General features: G+C 37.3%; 1 protein-coding gene across 33 annotated transcripts in view; it reads left to right on the forward strand.

Annotated features, from left to right (window-relative positions):
* The window catches only part of DLG2 (discs large MAGUK scaffold protein 2), a 981,924-nt gene that overhangs the window by 784,273 nt on the left and 179,051 nt on the right, over positions 1-18,600 (forward strand). For all 33 annotated transcript variants that reach the window (XM_038135749.1, XM_038135838.1, XM_038135932.1 and 30 more), the window contains one exon: positions 1,265-1,367. In XM_038135749.1, coding sequence (XP_037991677.1) covers positions 1,265-1,367 — 103 coding nt within the window. The remainder of the gene's footprint in view (positions 1-1,264; positions 1,368-18,600) is intronic.

An 18,600-nucleotide genomic window follows, 5' to 3' on the forward strand; every position in this document is an offset into this window, starting at 1 on the left:
ATCCTTAAAAAGTTGTTAAAGTTTAAATTTTAAAAACCTTTCTTTTTAACATTTGCTTAGCCATCTTGCAATGGTACTTGGTAAACATAAACACAAATATTTGCTCTAGCTGAGGACTGGGTCTAGTTTTTGGCATATTTGCTTCATATGGCATGATTCTCATTCCTGTACCTGCCCTTTATTTCCTTTCTTTTTCTTTTCCTCAATAATCAGAATTGGATTTCTATCCTGCTGAGGTTATTACATATCAAAAGTTTCCTGTTCTTCACTAAAATATTATCAAGTGGAAACCTGTAGAAGTGAGAGGAAAGACAGATAAATACATAAGATAAACAAATACATAAATGCAAACATAAATACATAAATAGAAGAAATTTCATATACTTCAGTACAGCCAGACAACGATGGTTCCACTGGAAAGCAGGATTCAAGTTACTGGAGCAGTTGATAAACCTGTATGTGAATTCTGTCTCTTCCTTGGGATGCTGCTGACAAAATATGTATCGCAAAAAGAAATCCAAAGAGTTCTAAAATTGCCCCTGAGTTTTAGGGGTGGATTTCCTACTTTGTTCTACTCTGTTCCTCTTCCATTTCTTGTGCAGCCAAAAATGGTTGAGAAAAAGAAATCATATGGAAAGCTGTGTGGATGTTGGACAGCCAGACTTGAGGAAGCTGTGCCTGATAGCAACTCCATTGCTGCCGTGTGCAAGATACAGGATATTTCCAGGAAATAGTCAGAGGTGTTGCATGAGCAGAAAACAGTAGATGGGGTTTTTGCTCTAAAAGTTCTGCAGCCAGCAGCTTTTGTTAGACATGCTCTGTGTATCTCTGGGTTTCCTGATGCTACTGACTGGGCCTGCAGAGTTTGAATGAAGGAACAGCTTCTTTTCTTGCAGTATTCTTCAGTGACCTTCAAGCATCACTGAAAGTTTATTTTTTGAACTTAATATATTAAGTGATATTGCTTGATGAGGGGATAACCAGAAATGTAAACTCAGTAGAGCAGGACACATCCAAAACGAATGGTCAGAGAATCTGCATGGATAAGCACAGTCAAACTGTGGGGTGAGTGGTACTGGTGCATATCCTCTTGGCCGGTCATAGGAAGTTTCTTCTCAGCCTGTTTGATTTTGTACTTTGCTTCTGCACCTGGGCATCCACCTGACCTTTACATCCATTGGATATTTAGGATAGAACCCCATTTCTGTCTCCATGTTTAATGTCAAGTTGCTCATACCTGTTGTTGTCTTGGTTCCCTGCGCAGGTGAACGGCATTGATCTCCGGGGTGCTACCCATGAGCAGGCTGCGGCTGCGCTCAAAGGAGCGGGGCAGACGGTAACCATCATAGCACAATACCAGCCAGAGGGTAAGTGAAATAACCACCTGGAAGGCACATGGCAAAAGAGAAGTGCTCTGGAGCCACTCATTTAACAGAGTGAGGCTGCTGTAGGTAGCGAGTTTCCCAGCTATCATCAGCAGTCATCTGGAATGAAAATCAAAGTGACAATTCTGTCCCAAGGAAATGGCTGTATTTTTGTCACAGAGCACTCTTTAAGTGTGCATATAATAACACAGCAATCAACATATAATCAACACTTAGTTATTCATTTTATTCTCATTAGTGCTCGTTTTATGTTCTTTTCTAGTCTCTTCCTGGAAATAGGTAGTGCAAAAGATAGGTTGAGACCAGAAATGCCAGGAAGATCTGACATTGCTTCAAACAGTCTGATTAGAATTAGACAAGGATAAATGCTTCCTGCAGAATGTGTAGAGCTTCCCGTTATTACTTTTGGATGACAGCATCCTTGTACCTTCAGGGCAATTAGGCCTGGATAACAGCTACTTATTAGAGAAAATGACAGCTTTCTAAATAAAAGCATCAACAGGAAATTCAGCAAAATGCAAGACATTTAAGGTGGGACTCATCTCATTCATATTTTGCTGTCAAATATTGATCTTTCTAGAAGTTAAGCTGGTTTCAGTGGACAGAAGCAAGCACTGATTGATTTGGAGTCCAGAATTGAAGGACAAGACTCCTTGTTGTCCGTGATCAGTGACCCAAATGACTATCTGAGGTTCTCAAGGAATTTGTGAGAGGATTATTACCTTCTGGTTGGAACTCAAGGTGGTTTTTCTCTTCAATAGTTATTACATTAAAGTCTTTGCCAGATTAATTGAGCAAGTACAAGTGTCTGTGAAGATTTGCTGGCACCATGTTACCATTTTTCAGGAAGCAGTTCTAGCTCAATTCACAAGTTGATTCTGCCTGATTGTGCCCAGCCTAGGAGATATGTAAGTCTCATAGGTGAAACAACAGCTCTAATAACATGCTCAGTCAGTCATGTTTTTTTAGGGAAGACGAATTAGTACCTCCAGAATTTATCCAGTATGATACTTTCTTTAATTTCTTTGGAGCTTGATGATAGCATTCAAAGAGAAAAACAGCTTCTCTTTTAGTCAAATCTCTGATTGTGCTTCAGATCTGGAATCAAGCATCCATTTATTAGTTTATCTGTGCTTGAGTCACCAAACAGGATAAATTGGGCCATAGCAAGAAATGGGCAGATGAGGGCAAATGAAATTGAAAGTATCTATCTTCAGTTAAATAAATGGAACATATTAATATAATAATGCATGAGTGATAATCAGCATTATTTCAAAGAAGTATTGCAAAGCAATTCCATTACAGATAGAGATCCGCTCTGGGCTCTGAATGAAGCCGTGTTCCTATTAGTTCCGGCAATCTTGTTTGCTGTCTGGTGATTTTACACTGCAATTATCACCATGGTGTCTGGGTACTTGTAGCAATCACTGGCATGTCGCAGTTGTTCCGTGCCATTATTAATACACAAAAAAATACATTGCTTGTCAGCTTTTTCCTATTAGGATTGAACTTCTAGTCAACATATTTGTACCCTACATTTTAGCAGCTCAGTCCTGTATCAAATTCAGTTTTGGTGAACATACAATTCAAATGATACTGATGAAATCTATCAGGTATTACACTGGATATTTACTCCATGTATTCTATTTTTTTCTATGTCATTGCTCCATTCACCAAAGTCCCTGTTGAGGGCAGACTAGTCCCAACTGCATCACTTCTTGTCAGTGAAGCAAAGCCAGTTTTCTGTTTCAGCCAAATAGCTCAAAACACACCATTGAGAGTGAAGCTTGTGAGGAACAGGGCCCAAAAGTTTGTTGTTTTATATTAAATGATTAAGTCTTTAAAGGTAGTGAGGGTTGTTGTCTATAGTTGTCCAGCATGTGTTATGTTACAGCTGAAATACTTAATTTTAATCTGACATTCTGGTTAATGCAAACTGCATAAGTCAAATGTAAAATTAAACATTTGTTTCCTGAGAATTCCCTAACAGCAAAGAAAGATGAAAAAACTTTTAAAGAGTTACATAACCTTCACAAAAGGTTCTATGAAGATTTATAGACTACACAGAAAGACAAACCCACTCTATATGAGACTAAATACTTATTTTATTCTAAAGGTATTGCAGAACTCTTTTTGTCCTCTATTTGAAATTTATACCTGATTTCTTATTTACTATATGTTATCTTGTTGCATCTATTGGAATATAGTCATAAAATAGTCTTAAAACTGTACAGTTGTCCTTCCCTCAGGGGCTTCTCACTTTTAAATGCTTCCAAATCTAGTAAAGTACATGAGCTAAGTTGGCTGGTAGCTTGTTCCATTTTCACACTAGAAGTTCTGAGTTGTTACTACAACTTCAGGTTTTTCTGGGGAGATCCAAGAATAGTCACTACAAATTTTAATTAGTACTTTTTTAATGTCTTTGTTTATTAAGCCATTAGATGTCGTTGCAAAAAAACCCCAACATTCAATGAACCCTTTAGCTATTGATATTTCAGGTCCTGAGTGATGATGATGATGTAAGTACCAGTCAATACTGTAAGCAAGCTGATGATGAGCAATTTAAATTGTGAGTAGAAAAAACTTATTTTGCGCAGTGAACGAAAGCTTCCAGTATGCTTATCTTGGTATTTTCTCAAGAAATAAATAATATGCTATGCTGTGGGAAGAAAATAAGGTAAATATTATGGAAACAGCCTTCAAAGTTTAAATATCCCTTCCCTTGTTTCAAACAGAATCCCATTCAAAGCCTCGTAAGAACTTCCTTCGCATTTATGTGTAGAGACTTGGCAAAAAATCTCATAAGTATGGTGACTCCTACAAAAAAAAAAAAAAAGCCCTAGTGCTTGCCATCAATTTGAATAGCTTTTCCCATCAATATTGTGGTGGTTTTTTTTGTCATCCTGTTTGGAATGCACAAATGCAGAGATGAGCTCAGACAAAACAGAGCAGCATCACAACATTTTTTTGAATGCTGTCAGATCTGTGGTTGGTGATGGTGCTCAGCTGAACCACACTGCTCATCCCTCAGATGGAAGTGGTCTGGGTGAAAATGCTGTAAAAGAGCACAGATACTGTGAATAAAGGAAGAATAGAAGAGACAAACAGTGATTTCACGCGAAGTTGTTGAATGGAAATAAAAGGGATAGTATAAGTGGAGAACCAATTCCTCAGTTTTGCTCTTCAGTCCCTTTTTTTTCCTCATTTCCACTCACCACCTTTATTTACCTCCTCTCTCTGAGAAACAGAAGAGGCAAAGCATTATGAAAATCCAAACAGAAAACTAAATTATGTGAGCAAAATTAGGGATAGATTTTTAAGAGCAAGAGGAAAACAAATCACAGAAGTTGAAAAAATTAGAGCTCAGCAGTAGAAGTACATATTTAGGAACAGCAGCCATAACTCTGGGCTTTTTTAGTGATTCCTTATTTTTATTAAAAAACTGGAAATTACCTTTGTACTGTATGTTATGTACACATGTATTGTGTAAATGGGGGAGAATGAATTTAAGCATCATGATCTCTTAATAATCATTGAATCATTGTGGATGTAGTTTATATGGAGGTTTGTTGATGTATTCAGTATACACTAACTGGCCCTCACAGGCTTCAAAAAGGTAACCTTTCATATTCTTGTGAAACTCACATCATCTGCCTGTGGTTCATATGAGATAAAAGATAATTTAGGGACCAAAAGCTACTTAGAACAATACTAGAAGACAAACCAATCACTTATATTTAGCTTTGTACTCCAATTTCTTAATAATCAGAAGCATTTTGACTTTCCTTAACAGCTTAACAACTCTCAGATCTCTTTTTAAATATTGCACAGATATGAAGTAAATGCAAGATAAAAACCTGAGCCTGGAAAATAATCTTAGGATGGATCAGTGTGTCCATATTAAACAATCAAGTGGAAATTAAAATGGAATATATACCACACAGGGAAAGACATTTTACACTTCCAGGTTTTTCTTCAGGACATATTTTACTGTTTAATGGCAAAAGTTGCAAGTACAGCAGTAAGGAAGTAATTAAGGAAAAAAAACCCAACATTTTTTCAGTTAAGGTACAATATATTTTTAAAGAAGAGGGAACTTTGGTTGAAATAGTGACAATTTGTCCTGAAAGACACAGCTTGGGAGTGGGGACAGAGTTGTAGTCTCCTAATAAAGCTGCTAAAAAGCTTTATTGCATATTTTAATCTCAAAAGCTCATGTTCCTTTCCCCAAAAGCAGTGTGAAAAGGTGAAGTGTAGCCTTAAGATTTTTGAAAATCTTCTGTGTCAGTGGTCTGCAAGCTGAGCTGTGCTGCATTGCAGTACCTCTGCAGCTATTGCCTCACAACAGTCCCTGGAAAAGTGTTAAACCAATTGGAAGTTTCATGTGCTTTCGATCTTTCAAGTGAGCCAATTAACCAGCTCCCTTAACAGCTCATTGATTACACTTTGATTAGAGCAGCTGGCACTGCAGAGGTTAAAAAGTTATTACAGTGAAAGAATTTGTGCTTTATCTGTTTGTGAGTGAGCTGCTGCTCGGTGCCTGTTGTGAGGTGAGTAGCTGTGCCTTAGAAACAGAAAGAGTGTGAGAGGGAGAGACACTGTGAGAGGCAGTGCCTGTCTCTGCAGGCAGTAGCTAAAGGAATTTTTGAAGAACTGCACCTGAGCAACTCCTGGAAGCTCTGATAACTAAGTTTACTTCTTTATTCTTTTGCTCCTAATTCTGGGAGGCTCCATAGTACATTAGAATAGACCTAACTTTCATGAGCAGACCCAGATTTTATGAACAATTACCCCTTGTCTTACACATTTGCCTGAGCTGCAGATGCTGAGATTGACTTTTTTGAAAACATAATGAAAAATCTAGGAGCAACTTCTGAAGGTCTCTGATGTGATGGATATTTTTTAGCACTTACTCCTTTTTTATTCCTTGTTTCTGCCTCAGAGTACTAACACTTGTCTCCTCTTTTGGTACAACAGTCACATAGATTCCTGATGCAGACATTTAACCTTTCCAGCTGCTGTGGGAATTAGGTAGATAAAATATACGAAAGAAAAAGAATAATTGTACTTATTCATCTTTGCCTAGATTACTTCTATACTTTGAAATGTGACTAGCCATATTACAGTTCTCTTTCCCCAGCTGTTAAGAGGGAATGTAGCTTAATTACTTGGATAAAGTTGCATTACAGCAGTTGGTTTTCATCTGGAAGCCACTATCCAATTGCCAAAGAATGCAAGATATTAGAGTTACATTTCATGCATGTGCATTAAAGAGCAGAACATAATCTTAGAACAGCCAGGCTGGATCTGACCAAAGCATATTTGCTGAGGATCCAGTTTCCAACAGTGGCCATCAGCTTAGAGAGAGGAGAAAAAAGACAAGGACAAGCATGCAATGATACTTGCCCTGAGTACCGTCCTACTCCGGGGGGTGGGGGGATGGGGGGGGGAAATCCTCTCTTTGTCCTTAGGCAGAAAACACAACCACTATAAAGATGAATAAAAGCAAAAAAAATTTAGAGGTATGTTTCATAGATTGTCCTGCTGAAGTTCAGTGAGTCAATTTTGTTGAGAAGCTTGGTCCATTTTTTTTTTTTTTAAGTTAGGAAAATTGAGAAAGAATGAAAAATATAAATGACAAAACTCAACATTATGATAGTATATTTTTCCCCTTGTATTTGAGCCTTTTTTTTTAACTTGACACCACAAGAGAAGAAGAAGAAGCATTGTTCCAGAGCTAGAGAAATTTTTATTTCAAATCCCAATTCATTGATAATAGTTGATAGTGCACCAGAGTTCTCCTACGCAAGAGACTCTTTCAAATAGCAATATTAAAGGCTGCTTTTTTCCCCTCTCTTTTTTACAGTGGCATCTCCAACTCTTCTCTTTTGTTAGTTACCCACAGAGGGTCTTTACTGTGTTGAAGAACAGTAAATCATTTTTTTTCTAGCTGATGAAATGGCAGGCCCATGCCTCCCTTACTTTTCCATGAAGTGCCCATTGAAAAGAGGTTGGCCAGATCATAGAATAATTTCAATTGGAAGGGACCTTTAAAGGCCAGCTAGCTCCAAACCTCCACCCGTGATCGGGGATATCTTCAACTACATCAGTTGCTCAGAGCCCCATCCAATCTGGCCTTGAATGTTTCCAGGGATGGCATGACAGATGACACTGTCCAAACTATTTCTCCCTTCTTGTAGTTTTAACATGTTTTGTTTCAACAAAAGCAAGAGTTTTAAGCAAGAAATTGCCTCTTTGTTGCAGAGATTTCTGTGTTAGTGGAGATGTTTAACAGGGTTGTGTGTCTGCAATACACAACTTCTTCTAGCGCACCAAATGGTATTTGTTGTGTTCAAAACTAATCCTTGAGCGCTCCAGGGTATTTCAGCAGTTAATGTCCAGGGTTAAATGTTGAGATTGCTATTTTCTGCCTTTCTTTTGATCTAAAAAATACAATTTTGTTACCCTTTGGAAAATGCACAAGTGCCAATATAGTACCCACTTGTCTGGCCATGCGAGACCTTTGCCTTAGGTTTAGCTTTAGTGCCTCTGTTTGCTGCATATTATTTAGAATATACTGCTTTTATTTTTACATTGTTGAAGAAAAGCCTTTAAGTTTATTATTTCATTGCAAGTTTCACAATATCTTTCCTTCAAGTAAAAAAAACCTAAAGCATATCTAAAATGGAAAGGATGGTTAAAAAAATCTCCCTGATAAACTTTCAAATTATTTTCTCATCCCACAGCATTTCCTTTCTGTTTGCCTGAGCTGTCCTCACCACAGCTTTCACTTTACTGCAGAATAACTCTAGTCCCTGAGTGACTCTCTCTGTGTTCATGGACATTGCCTCAGCACTGACAGATATTTCTGGGGCTCATCAGATGCCACAGCTGAAGCACCAGGGATTACAAATGTTCTTGTAAAGTCAAGCCTTAGTAGGCTTCCCATAAAACACAAAAGGTTACATTTTAATTCCTCTGTTAAATTTGAAGATCCCTTTCCTAGTAGAGTTACATAGTGAAACCTGTACAACACTAAATATTTTATGAAAAGAAGAATTTTTTTTGTTTTTTTCTAAAATAGTCAGCACTCACTATGCATCTATGCATGAAACAAGTTATGGATATATTTTCTTAATGTTTTTCTGCAGATTCACTTGTGTTTAATGAGTCATCCTTGTCTGCTAGAGTGTATTTGCTGTTTTATTACAGACTCCTGAACTTTCTCAATTCCCATTTTCATGAATGTTTCATTTTAAGTACTTAGTTTTTCATTCAGCCCTATTTAACTCTTGTTTCTATCAACTGGCTTTAAATTTCCTTGAAATAGTACATCCTTCATTGAAGAATATACAGTTTTCAAAGCGGTGCAGGGAAAGTATGATTTCCTTTCACAACCCATCTTTTGTTCTTTTCATTTTAAATGTGAAAACATGAAGTTATGTGGTTGGGAGTTTTTTTTTCCTGTAGTCCTTTAAGCTTCATTAGTAGTGCAGATCTTGCTTATTTTTTGTTGTCCATACACATCCTTCTGTGCTTAGTCATATGTATGTACACATGAAAAGAGTGTATCTATTGATTCTTCATGCTGTAGATTATGAATTACTTTCCTTTGACAATTTATTAATTTAAATTCAGTATTTTCCACTTCTTACTGTTTTCATAAGGTTTATTAATAAGTTTGGTTGGGAATACAAATAAAGAGTTGGTTTTGGGTTTTTTTGCAAGAGGACTAATGTTTGCAGCTGCTTATTTAGCTGGTAAATACAGGCTACGGATTGTTCCAAATTTTCTTCCCTGTCTTAGAGTTCACTGAAATGGTTTTTGCCTTTACCTGGCAGCTTTTTCAGAAAACGAGGTCTTCTTTCAGTGGCAAAGGCATATATGGATATGTCCAGGCCTTTCAGAAGGGGGTATGCTGCTGAGTGAGCAGAGGGGTGCCCAAGGATAATTCCCTAAAGAACCAGAATAAGGTTAACATTATTTCTGAACCCATTCCAGTGCTTCTTTTCATAATCTCTTTTGTTCAATTTTCTATTGTGATTTTCATCTGGAAAAAAAATGCATTTCATGCCAAAGATGTTTTGTGTTTACTTTCAATTTTTACTTTTTGGGCGATAAGTCCTGCCAACATTTTTTCTATTTAAATTCTTTCACAGCAGTGTCCTTTCATATATCATACGACCCTGAGAAGCTCCTATTTATTGTTATCTATTTATTTTAAAATGTGTTCTCTTTCCCTTCTCATTGATGTTTGCACTTTGCAAAGACATGGTTTGTTTCTTTGTTGTTCTGCTTCTTAGTTACTTTCAGTGACAGATGTTTTTTCCTTCTTTTCTTACAGTTAATAGAAGTCTGTCCTCTCCTATTGCCACTGCCTTTCCTAGTCTTCCTAGTAACTGAAAAACTTCAGCTTTAGAGGTTGTTATATAACTCATAGCTGGCCCTGGGTGACTGGGCTTTTAAAGATGCTGAAGCCTCTTAATGGAAGTATTCTTATACCCAAACAGTTTAACACATTTTAGTGTATTAGAATTCAAAAACTCACTAGAAACCTATTTTTCTTCTGCCTTTGGGTGAATTACTTCATGAAGAGACATGACTGAAAATACAAAGTACTTCATTAACTGGCTGACATTCCACAATGTAGTCAATATTACCAATGCTCATGTGCTTAAAATAATAATATATAGCTTCTCTACAATCCTTGTGTGTTCAGCTTATGTCCCTAGAAAATATGCATACTAAAATTTAACATTTCCTTGCAGTAATTTATGCAAAAATACTGAGCAAGTAAAATTTTTCAGTTTGTAATTAAAAGTATATTCTCCTGGTGTTTCCTACAGACCTTCTCTAGAAAAAAAAAAAAAAAAGTAGTTTTTCTTTTGGATCTATCCTGCAAGTTCATGGTGCATTTGTGTCAGCATTTAGTTAGAAACAGACAAATTGAAGAGAAAGTTTCTGGTGTTACTTTTTTGCTTGCAAAACACCAGCAAGGGAGAGAGTGCTGAGGCACTGGCGCAGGTTGCCCAGAGACTTTATGGATGCCCCATCCCTGGAAGCGTTCAAGGCCAGATTAGGTGAGGCTTGGAGCATCCTGGTCTCTTGGAAATGTGTCCCTGCCCATGGCAGGGGGGTTGGAACTGGATGATCTTTAAGGACCCTTCCAACCAAAACCATTCTCTGATTCTGTGACTGATTCTATGGTGCACAGGGATGAAGTTTTTCCAAAGGAAGCAGAGATTATCACCTGCTTCTGAAGATCTCATGCTGAGGAAAGATAGCAAGTCTGATATAAAGTGACAAGCGTTATGCTGGCATTGATAAATACCACAGGAGACAACAGCATATCAGGGATTTTCTTGGCCCAGTGCTGTGGATGCTGTCAGCACAAAATTCTCAGTGTGTTAGGGACAGTCTTTCATGATTTGTATTTTTAAAGTTTATAGTTCTTGACACATACAGGGATTTGCTTTTAATTATAATACAGAGCTAGACAAAAACAGACCAAAAAAAGAGGAATGTTTTCTTAAAAAGAGGCCATTGGCTAAGCTGCTTGCCTGAGGTCTCTCAGTCAAGATGTAATCTCTCTGAGGTCTTTCAGCCTTTGTTGATGAGGTGAGTCTCTCTCACCAGCTGTAGAGGGAATATCAGTGACTAACTTGAGCTTCGTGGACAACACTAAGGCAAGATGAATAGGCCTCTTCTGGTGTCCCTGCAAAACAGCTACTGGGAAGTGCTATGCAGATATCAAACTGCTTTCCCCAGCTCAACAGGTGAACCACTAATGAAGCCAGAAAAAAACTTGTTGAGGTCTCTGCCTTTGGCTTATTGCTAGCCAAGAGTTTCTCTCAGGAATAATTCTTCAGGTTAGTTAGTGAAGTTATTATTTTGTTGAAGGGAGAGAAAAATGGGAAAAATCACGGACAACTTAAAGTTGTGATTCCAGTAGAAAAATAAAAAACTTAAGAGTTTCAAGGCAAGATAGGAAACTGCAAAACAACAAATTCTAGATAATTGGTTGGTTAATTTGAATTTATTCCCTATGGGCGAGAATGACAGCAGAGTGTGAGAAATGAAACATAAAGTGTGCACTTTTAAACAGAGGGACAAAGAGATAAGAGTGAAGATCTATCTAGATCTACTCCTATTTGCTGCACTTGCATGCACAGCATTTTTAAGGATTTTACTTACAACAGTGAATAGTCACCATGCTCCATGTGCCTTCCTGGCTCTGATCTCTGCCTGCTGAGAGTGGTAATACATGGGATCTTTAGGGAAAGTAAAAATACTGGTTTGAGGTTCATTCAATGTTTAGGTGACCATGGCATTATTAAGAACAGAAATTCTGTTGAGTAGACTTCTATGCACACTGACACACAGGACTTCTATCCACTGACACACAGGATAAACACTCATGCAACCTTTAGAATCTGGAATCTGGGATCCACAGGGTCAGATTTTAAGAGCTATCTTAAAGGCTAAAGGGTATATCTACAAGAGATCTCATCACAGCTGTCATATTCTGCACATTCTTAGACAGTAGGTGCTTGTGAAGGGTAAGTAATAAGGTAAACAGCTTCAGATCATACACTAAGCTGTGCCTGGGATAAAACTATTTTTCAGCAAGTCAACTCAATGCCTCTAAAAATCTTTGCTACTGAGCTACTTCCACAATTAATTCCCCCTTTTTCCATTATCTTGATCTACATCATTCTTTCTTACATTACTTGCCTTTTCATGACGGTTGAGATGGCATCTGACAAGAGAAATAAGAATCAGATTTAGACTTCATTGTCAATCTCAATACTTCATTATAGACTCATTGAAAATACTTAATTAACTGCGGAGTCACTGAAATAATGCCATATGGCATGTCAGCTTCAAAAAAAAACCCTCTTTTCAATATTAATTTTGAGGAGAAAACCTTTGCTCCACAGAAAAATGCCCTGAAGATACATATTATCTTTGATTTTACCCTCTCTCACCTATAGGGGTTACTGTATAATGGCTGAATTAGAAATTTAAGTGAATGCTGAAGTAAATGGATTTTTTTTAATTAAGTTGTAACTACAGCTGAGTGTGAAGAAGTGTTTAAAGATACAACTTCATTTATCTACAAAGTTAAAATGTCCATATATTTTAACCTGAGAATCCATCTTCTTTTAGAAGCTCTAGTGTCTTGAACAGAAAGTAACTTTACCCCCTGGTCTCAGGGTGGTTTCAACAATATTATAGTTAATGTTTTCAAAGCCATGCATTCGAATTATGCTCTGAAATAGAAATATCCCGATATGACTTATGTGACTGATCGCTTTTCATAAAATTCAGTTAAATTATATTTTGTAGCTTCAAGATGGACGTAGAAGTCTGGCATAAGTCACCCTTCAGTAAAGTTTGTTTTCAGACATCTGAAGGACTTTCTTGTGACATTCTAATTCCCTTTGCAGTTTTCAAGGGAAACATTTGAGACTAACCCAAGCAATAATTACTTTTAGGCCTTATAATTTATTTTTAGCGCTTCATTTAATAAGCACATTTGCTTTAAAATGGTCTGCAGGTAAGGATTATGCAGAAAATTGAGGTTTTGAAAACATGACCAAAATTTCTGAATACTGAGTTTAATTGTTGCTTCAGTGCTGTTTGGTGCCTAAACACACCAAAAGAATGTGCAACACACATATTATGAGCCAGGTTACTTTAGTTTCAGTTGAATGCATATGCCTCCCTGACAAGAATTTTTCATTTTCTTGGAGAGACCCAGATTAGTGGGGATTTTGCTGGCTTGCAGAGACAGACATTTGGCAGCAGGGAGTGAGTGTGAAATGGGGACAGGGGAGAGACATGGAAATCCCTCATACTTTGGTGTTGTATCATTTCATTTGTGAAAGAAGTTTTTTGTACCGTTGGGCACTTCAGTGGTGATTGTAAGAGGGTTTTTGTGTGTGTGTGTGTGTTCATGCTTTTCAGTGTTTCTCTTTTAAACCTCCCATTGTGTTACACATGTGTAGGTGTGTATTTGTGTAAAATTCTGCGTGGTGATCCTCACCTCCTTAACAATGCAAGCAGCCTCTGATGTAAGTTATAAAAGCATGATTTTCCTATATGTCTTGGAGGGTAATACACACCCAGTCCAGCTTGTGTCCCAAGAGTAAGGTACCGGAATTATTTTTCTTCTCTGCAATTATATGCCCTGCATCTCTGAAAAATTACCTGAAATTTGCATCTATCTTAGAAATTCATTCTGTTTATAAAGGAAGACTACTCAGTGTAAGGTAAGTGTCTTCTTTATGATGGGTTGCTAGTTGCTTTTTAAATGGAAAAAGGTTTAGATTAGATGATAGGGAAAAAGTCTATACTCATTGGGTGGTGAGGCACTGGCACAGGTTTCCCAGAGAAGCTGTAAGTGCTTCATCCCTGGAAGTGTTCAAGGCCAGGTTGGATGGGGCTTTGAGCAGCCTGTTCTAATGAAATGTGTCCCTGCCCATGGCAGGAGGGTTGCAACCAGAAGATCTTTAGGGTCCCTTCCAACCCAAGGCATTCTATGATTCTAGTCCTTCCCAGTATTGAGTACCAGGAAATAGTTCATGTTATTATTTCTTGATTGGATTCAAAATTCAAAAGCAAGGTGTACTGAGCAGGCCCACAGGGACAGCAGAGGTTCTGACACGCTGTGGGTACTAACTCCGTCCTTGAATTTGCACAGTTCTCTCTTATTATTTAGTTAAACAGCTCAGCCACCTTTAAGGGTCAGACAAGTAAGACAGTAATTATGTTTTGAAAGTAAACAGAGAGCAATGTAACTGGTAATTCTTAGTTATTGGACAGAAACTGTAAGTTTCGATGTTAGGAGTCAACCTGCATTGGATTAAAGAATTCTTAAATTAATGTCATTGCTCAAAAACTTTATACATTTAGGATTGTCATTAAATAACCCAAGAAGAGGAGAAATATCTGCAGCATGATGGAAATACCTGCTGCAAAGGAAAATGCTGACTATCTTGAGTACAGTAACTGCCATATTCTGTCTTGTCTGTGTGTTCTCTGTAAATATTTAATTTCAGATAAAATTGCATCTATTATGTCTGATAAGTGACCATATAAGATGAGTTTAATGTACTGGGAATGAGGCATCATTGGTTCTAGAATAAAGGAACTCAGTCCAGCATGTGAGTAGGGGCTGACCTGGCTGGGTCTGGGCCGTCACCTCCAAGATATTTTCAAGAAAATTAGAAGTGTGGTTATCTGTTTTCTGCTTCAATCCTTTCATAATGGAAACTCAAGGAGTTTTACTAAATGGTCTTTTTCACAAAGCCATCTGGTTCCCATAGAAATTTTCATCTGCCAAATGAAACACCTTGCTTCAAAACTATAAGAATTCAGGAAAAGTCCAAATTATTTCAATTTGAAAGTGCTTTTGTATTGTGTGTTACAAAGTTGATATATCTCATATTGACACTTTCTGCTTCTTGAATTTGGGTCACTTTTCTTAGCATATCATGTAAACAGGAGCCCATAAGATGCTTCATTTCTAGGCCTTTAGAGTGGCGTAGAAGTGTAGGAGCATAGCAGAACTATTTTCCAAATGCCAGTACTGTCAGTTGACTGTCAGAAATATAATCATTTTAGGAGAAGTTAGGGAGACAAATCAATTCTGGTAAACTTGCCCTTCTGAAAAAGGGATGCAGATTACCCCCATCAGGAAACAAGTTCAGTTTTTGCTTTTTAAGTTGCATTGCATTTTTAGATGTGCTTCTGTCTGAGATTTTTCTGTGATGTTTCAAAATAAGTAGGTGCCATAGAAGAGGCATAGGAAAATCTGAGAATGCTGAGAAAGTAAACAAAGATAAATAAACATAGAGATAAATATTTTATATTTACTTCCTTCCACCCAGATTCAGGTGACTTCAAGCCAATGTGCCTGCTAGTGTGTATAATACTAATACTATGTATTACAGTACATTTTAAAAATTTTTACGTATACTCTAGATAGTATAATATATATATAGATGTAAAATATGATTATGTTTATTATTGTCTCTTTGGAAAGGCCAATACACTCAGTAGAAAAGGCTTGGCAGGGGAAGGCTTTAGGCTGTCCAAATCTGGGTCCATACATAGTAACCAAATGGTTGATATTTCTCTTTTGTGTGAATAAATGTCCAGGTGTGATACTGTGCTGTCTGTTGAGACTTACGGTAAGAGACTGAAAGAAAACATCTACAGAAAAGTCAGCATTTACCATTTAATAATGGTGTTATTGCTCTGCCTCTTACAATAGATTTTTACCTTCTGTGGAGAAATTGGAGGGTATGGCATTGTCACATGGGTAGATTCCCGTTCTTGTATTTAGGAGAAATTTTGTCTTTGAAATCTCTCAGTGTGTTTATCGTCAAGGATGGCTGAACAAGAGCACAACATATTTCTCGGCTTGTTTCACCACTTCCAAGGGATGTTGTATGTTGTCTAGCATTTCTAGATCTGGAAAACAACGAGGTGAGAGCTGTTGTTACTGAGACCTTAACAGCATCCTTTGAGTCACAAGTGGTTCAGGTCATAAAGTTGTCCCAGTAATTTTTTTAAAGAAAGCATTACTACTAATGGAATTGTAAGCAATGACTGCTGATTGCTGTTTGCACTTGTACTGCATTCTCTCCTAAGTCTCTTTACATTGTTTCTAAGTTTGAAAACTGAGTCATATTTATATTGCCTACATCAGGATAGTAAATAAAATGGCAATTACTGAGCAATCTCATTTCTAACACATTTAGGTGATTTATGGCTGCAGTAGACAATGTATTAAAATCCTGCATGTGAAATTAAAAACATAATGGCTGGAAAACTATGTACAAGCTCAAAGGAAGGTACAAAATACCTTCCAAATAATCCAAATAATTAATGGATACCAGCAAGAAAGTTGTAGGTAGTGTTAAAAAATTAAAATATAGGTAAATATATTCAAAAAGAAAATAGTATTTAGGTTGTTTAATAGTTTCATATTCAGTCTCTATACAGGAAAGAATGCAGTGTTCAATTTTCTTTTCCTCTTTCCAGAGAAAATGGAAGCATAACCAGTTTTAAAGTTGGCTGCAGTGAAACGCTAACACAAACAACAAATTTTCCACTGGGCTGTGGAAACAAAGGGATTTAGAGCATGGAGCAGGCAGTGTGCTGGGACTCTGCAGGGGGAGAGCACTGCGGAGGGCAATGGCTGCAAAACCCCTTTGCCTGTTTTGTCTGTTCCAGAGCCAAGGAAAGCCATGCAGGCAACTGCCTTCAGCTTTGCAGAAGGGATCAGTGTCCCTCAGCTGTTGGTTGGAGGGACAAGCCTGGCTCTCTGAGGCCCTCCCTTCCTTCTCCCTCCCAGCTCTGCCCCTTCTCTCTTTCCCCCTCCTTTTCATTGCAGAAGTGGCCTGGGCTTTTATCATTGGGCAGAAAAGATCACTTTTTCCTGTACTTCAGAGGAATCTGGAACTTTGTGTGTAAGATATGAGTCTCCGCTCTTCCAATGTGATTATCATAAAGGAGAGTTCTGTGAGAGGTTTTTTTCCAAGCCCAAGGAGGTGCTTTCACTTCTTTTCCTTGTTTCCCCACAGATTTTCACTCTCAGTTCATGGTCTGTTGTGACAATGACAGCAGAAGAGGGCCTCTTGACCTCGCGATTAAAGCATAAGATTGACAACCAGGCATCGTGGGTTCTGCTTAACTCTGCCACTTGCATTTGCATTGCTTATCGAGGTTTTGGGTTGGTTTTTCCTTTAGGTTATTCTACTGTTATGGTATTGCAGATCACTTTGGTCCTTTATATGGCATTGTTTGTAAAACAAGGTGTGATGTAGCAAGGAGTAATGGAGCATGATTATAAGATCATTGTGAAATTTGATGAGAAGCCTGTTCAGCACTTCCCATTCACCAAAGAATCCCTGATGAACTCACTGGGTCTGGAAGCCAAGGGGTCTTTTAGTGAGTAATGTGCAAAAACAGGCTCTTTGACTTAATCCTTGTGGCTTAATCCTGAAATACATTTTGTGACTTCAGTGGAAGCTGTGCATGTCCAATGATTGTTGTATCAGTCCATTTTCATTTGTAAAATACTCAGAGGTCTGCTGGGCAGCCAGGCTTTTATTTGATCTTTAGTATGCACTACATGAGTGAGCTGATTTTTAGCTTGTCTTTGAGCATAAATAATGGTTGTGAGCACCATGGTTGGCAATGTATTTTGGTGACAAGAGTCCTGCATTAATTAAGTACAAGAATAATTCATGATTTTAAGTGGTTTCCTTATGTTCATGCATTCAGCTAATTGTGTGCAATTTTAAAAATCCCTCTAGAACTTCAGATGACACAGGACCCCTAAATCTTTTTATTTCATGTGACCTGGAGTCCTAGGTCCATTAGCTTACACAATAGTATAGTGTGCATTTTTTCCAAGCAGAAAGTTAACAAAGTCTGGAAACACAATTAATTGTTCCATATAGAGCTGAATTTTAATGACAAAAGCTGAAATTTTATTTCATGTCTCTATCAAGACAGTAATGTATTATTAAAAGTGACATAACTTAGTTTATAAAGAGTTTTTGAAGAATAAGTAAACATAATTATAAAACAGCTTTCTTAATAGATCTCTTCAATTATTTAATACTTGAAGCCAGATGTTTTGAGTGCCTTCTTAAACAGAGGTTGCCATAAGATATTTTCATTCAAGGAATTACACAAGGAATGTTTCTCTTTATAAAACTGAGTATCTTCAATAGGTCTGATGCCAAAGGCATGCTGCCCCTCATAGTGGCCATCATATTTCACTGTTCTGAGGCAGCTGTTTTCACACTTCCAATTTTTAATCTCCCTTGTTTTTCTTTTCACTATAACCAGATCTGTAAACTTCTGGGGTTTGTAAATCTTTCTTGGAGCTAAATATATATCCCTGTAATGTATTTTACCTTAAATTATTGATATGTATGTTCAATTGTAACTTTATCTTAATGCAGTTTTTGTCTGGGAATTATTATATAATGCTATTTAAGAAGTCCTCAATTGCTTTTGTGTAAGAAATTTAGATATTAAATAGTAAGATAAATTTCTAGAGTATTCATTGTATTCTTACTGACTGGGGAGATTTACTTCTTCATGTCTGTGATAAAGGCTGCTGGGACTTGTGAAGTTCTCATTTATGGGACAGTATTTTATTAAATTTAGGATTATTTTTTTGTATTGC

Source organism: Motacilla alba, chromosome 1, assembly GCF_015832195.1.
Source record: "Motacilla alba alba isolate MOTALB_02 chromosome 1, Motacilla_alba_V1.0_pri, whole genome shotgun sequence".
NCBI lineage: Eukaryota > Metazoa > Chordata > Aves > Passeriformes > Motacillidae > Motacilla > Motacilla alba.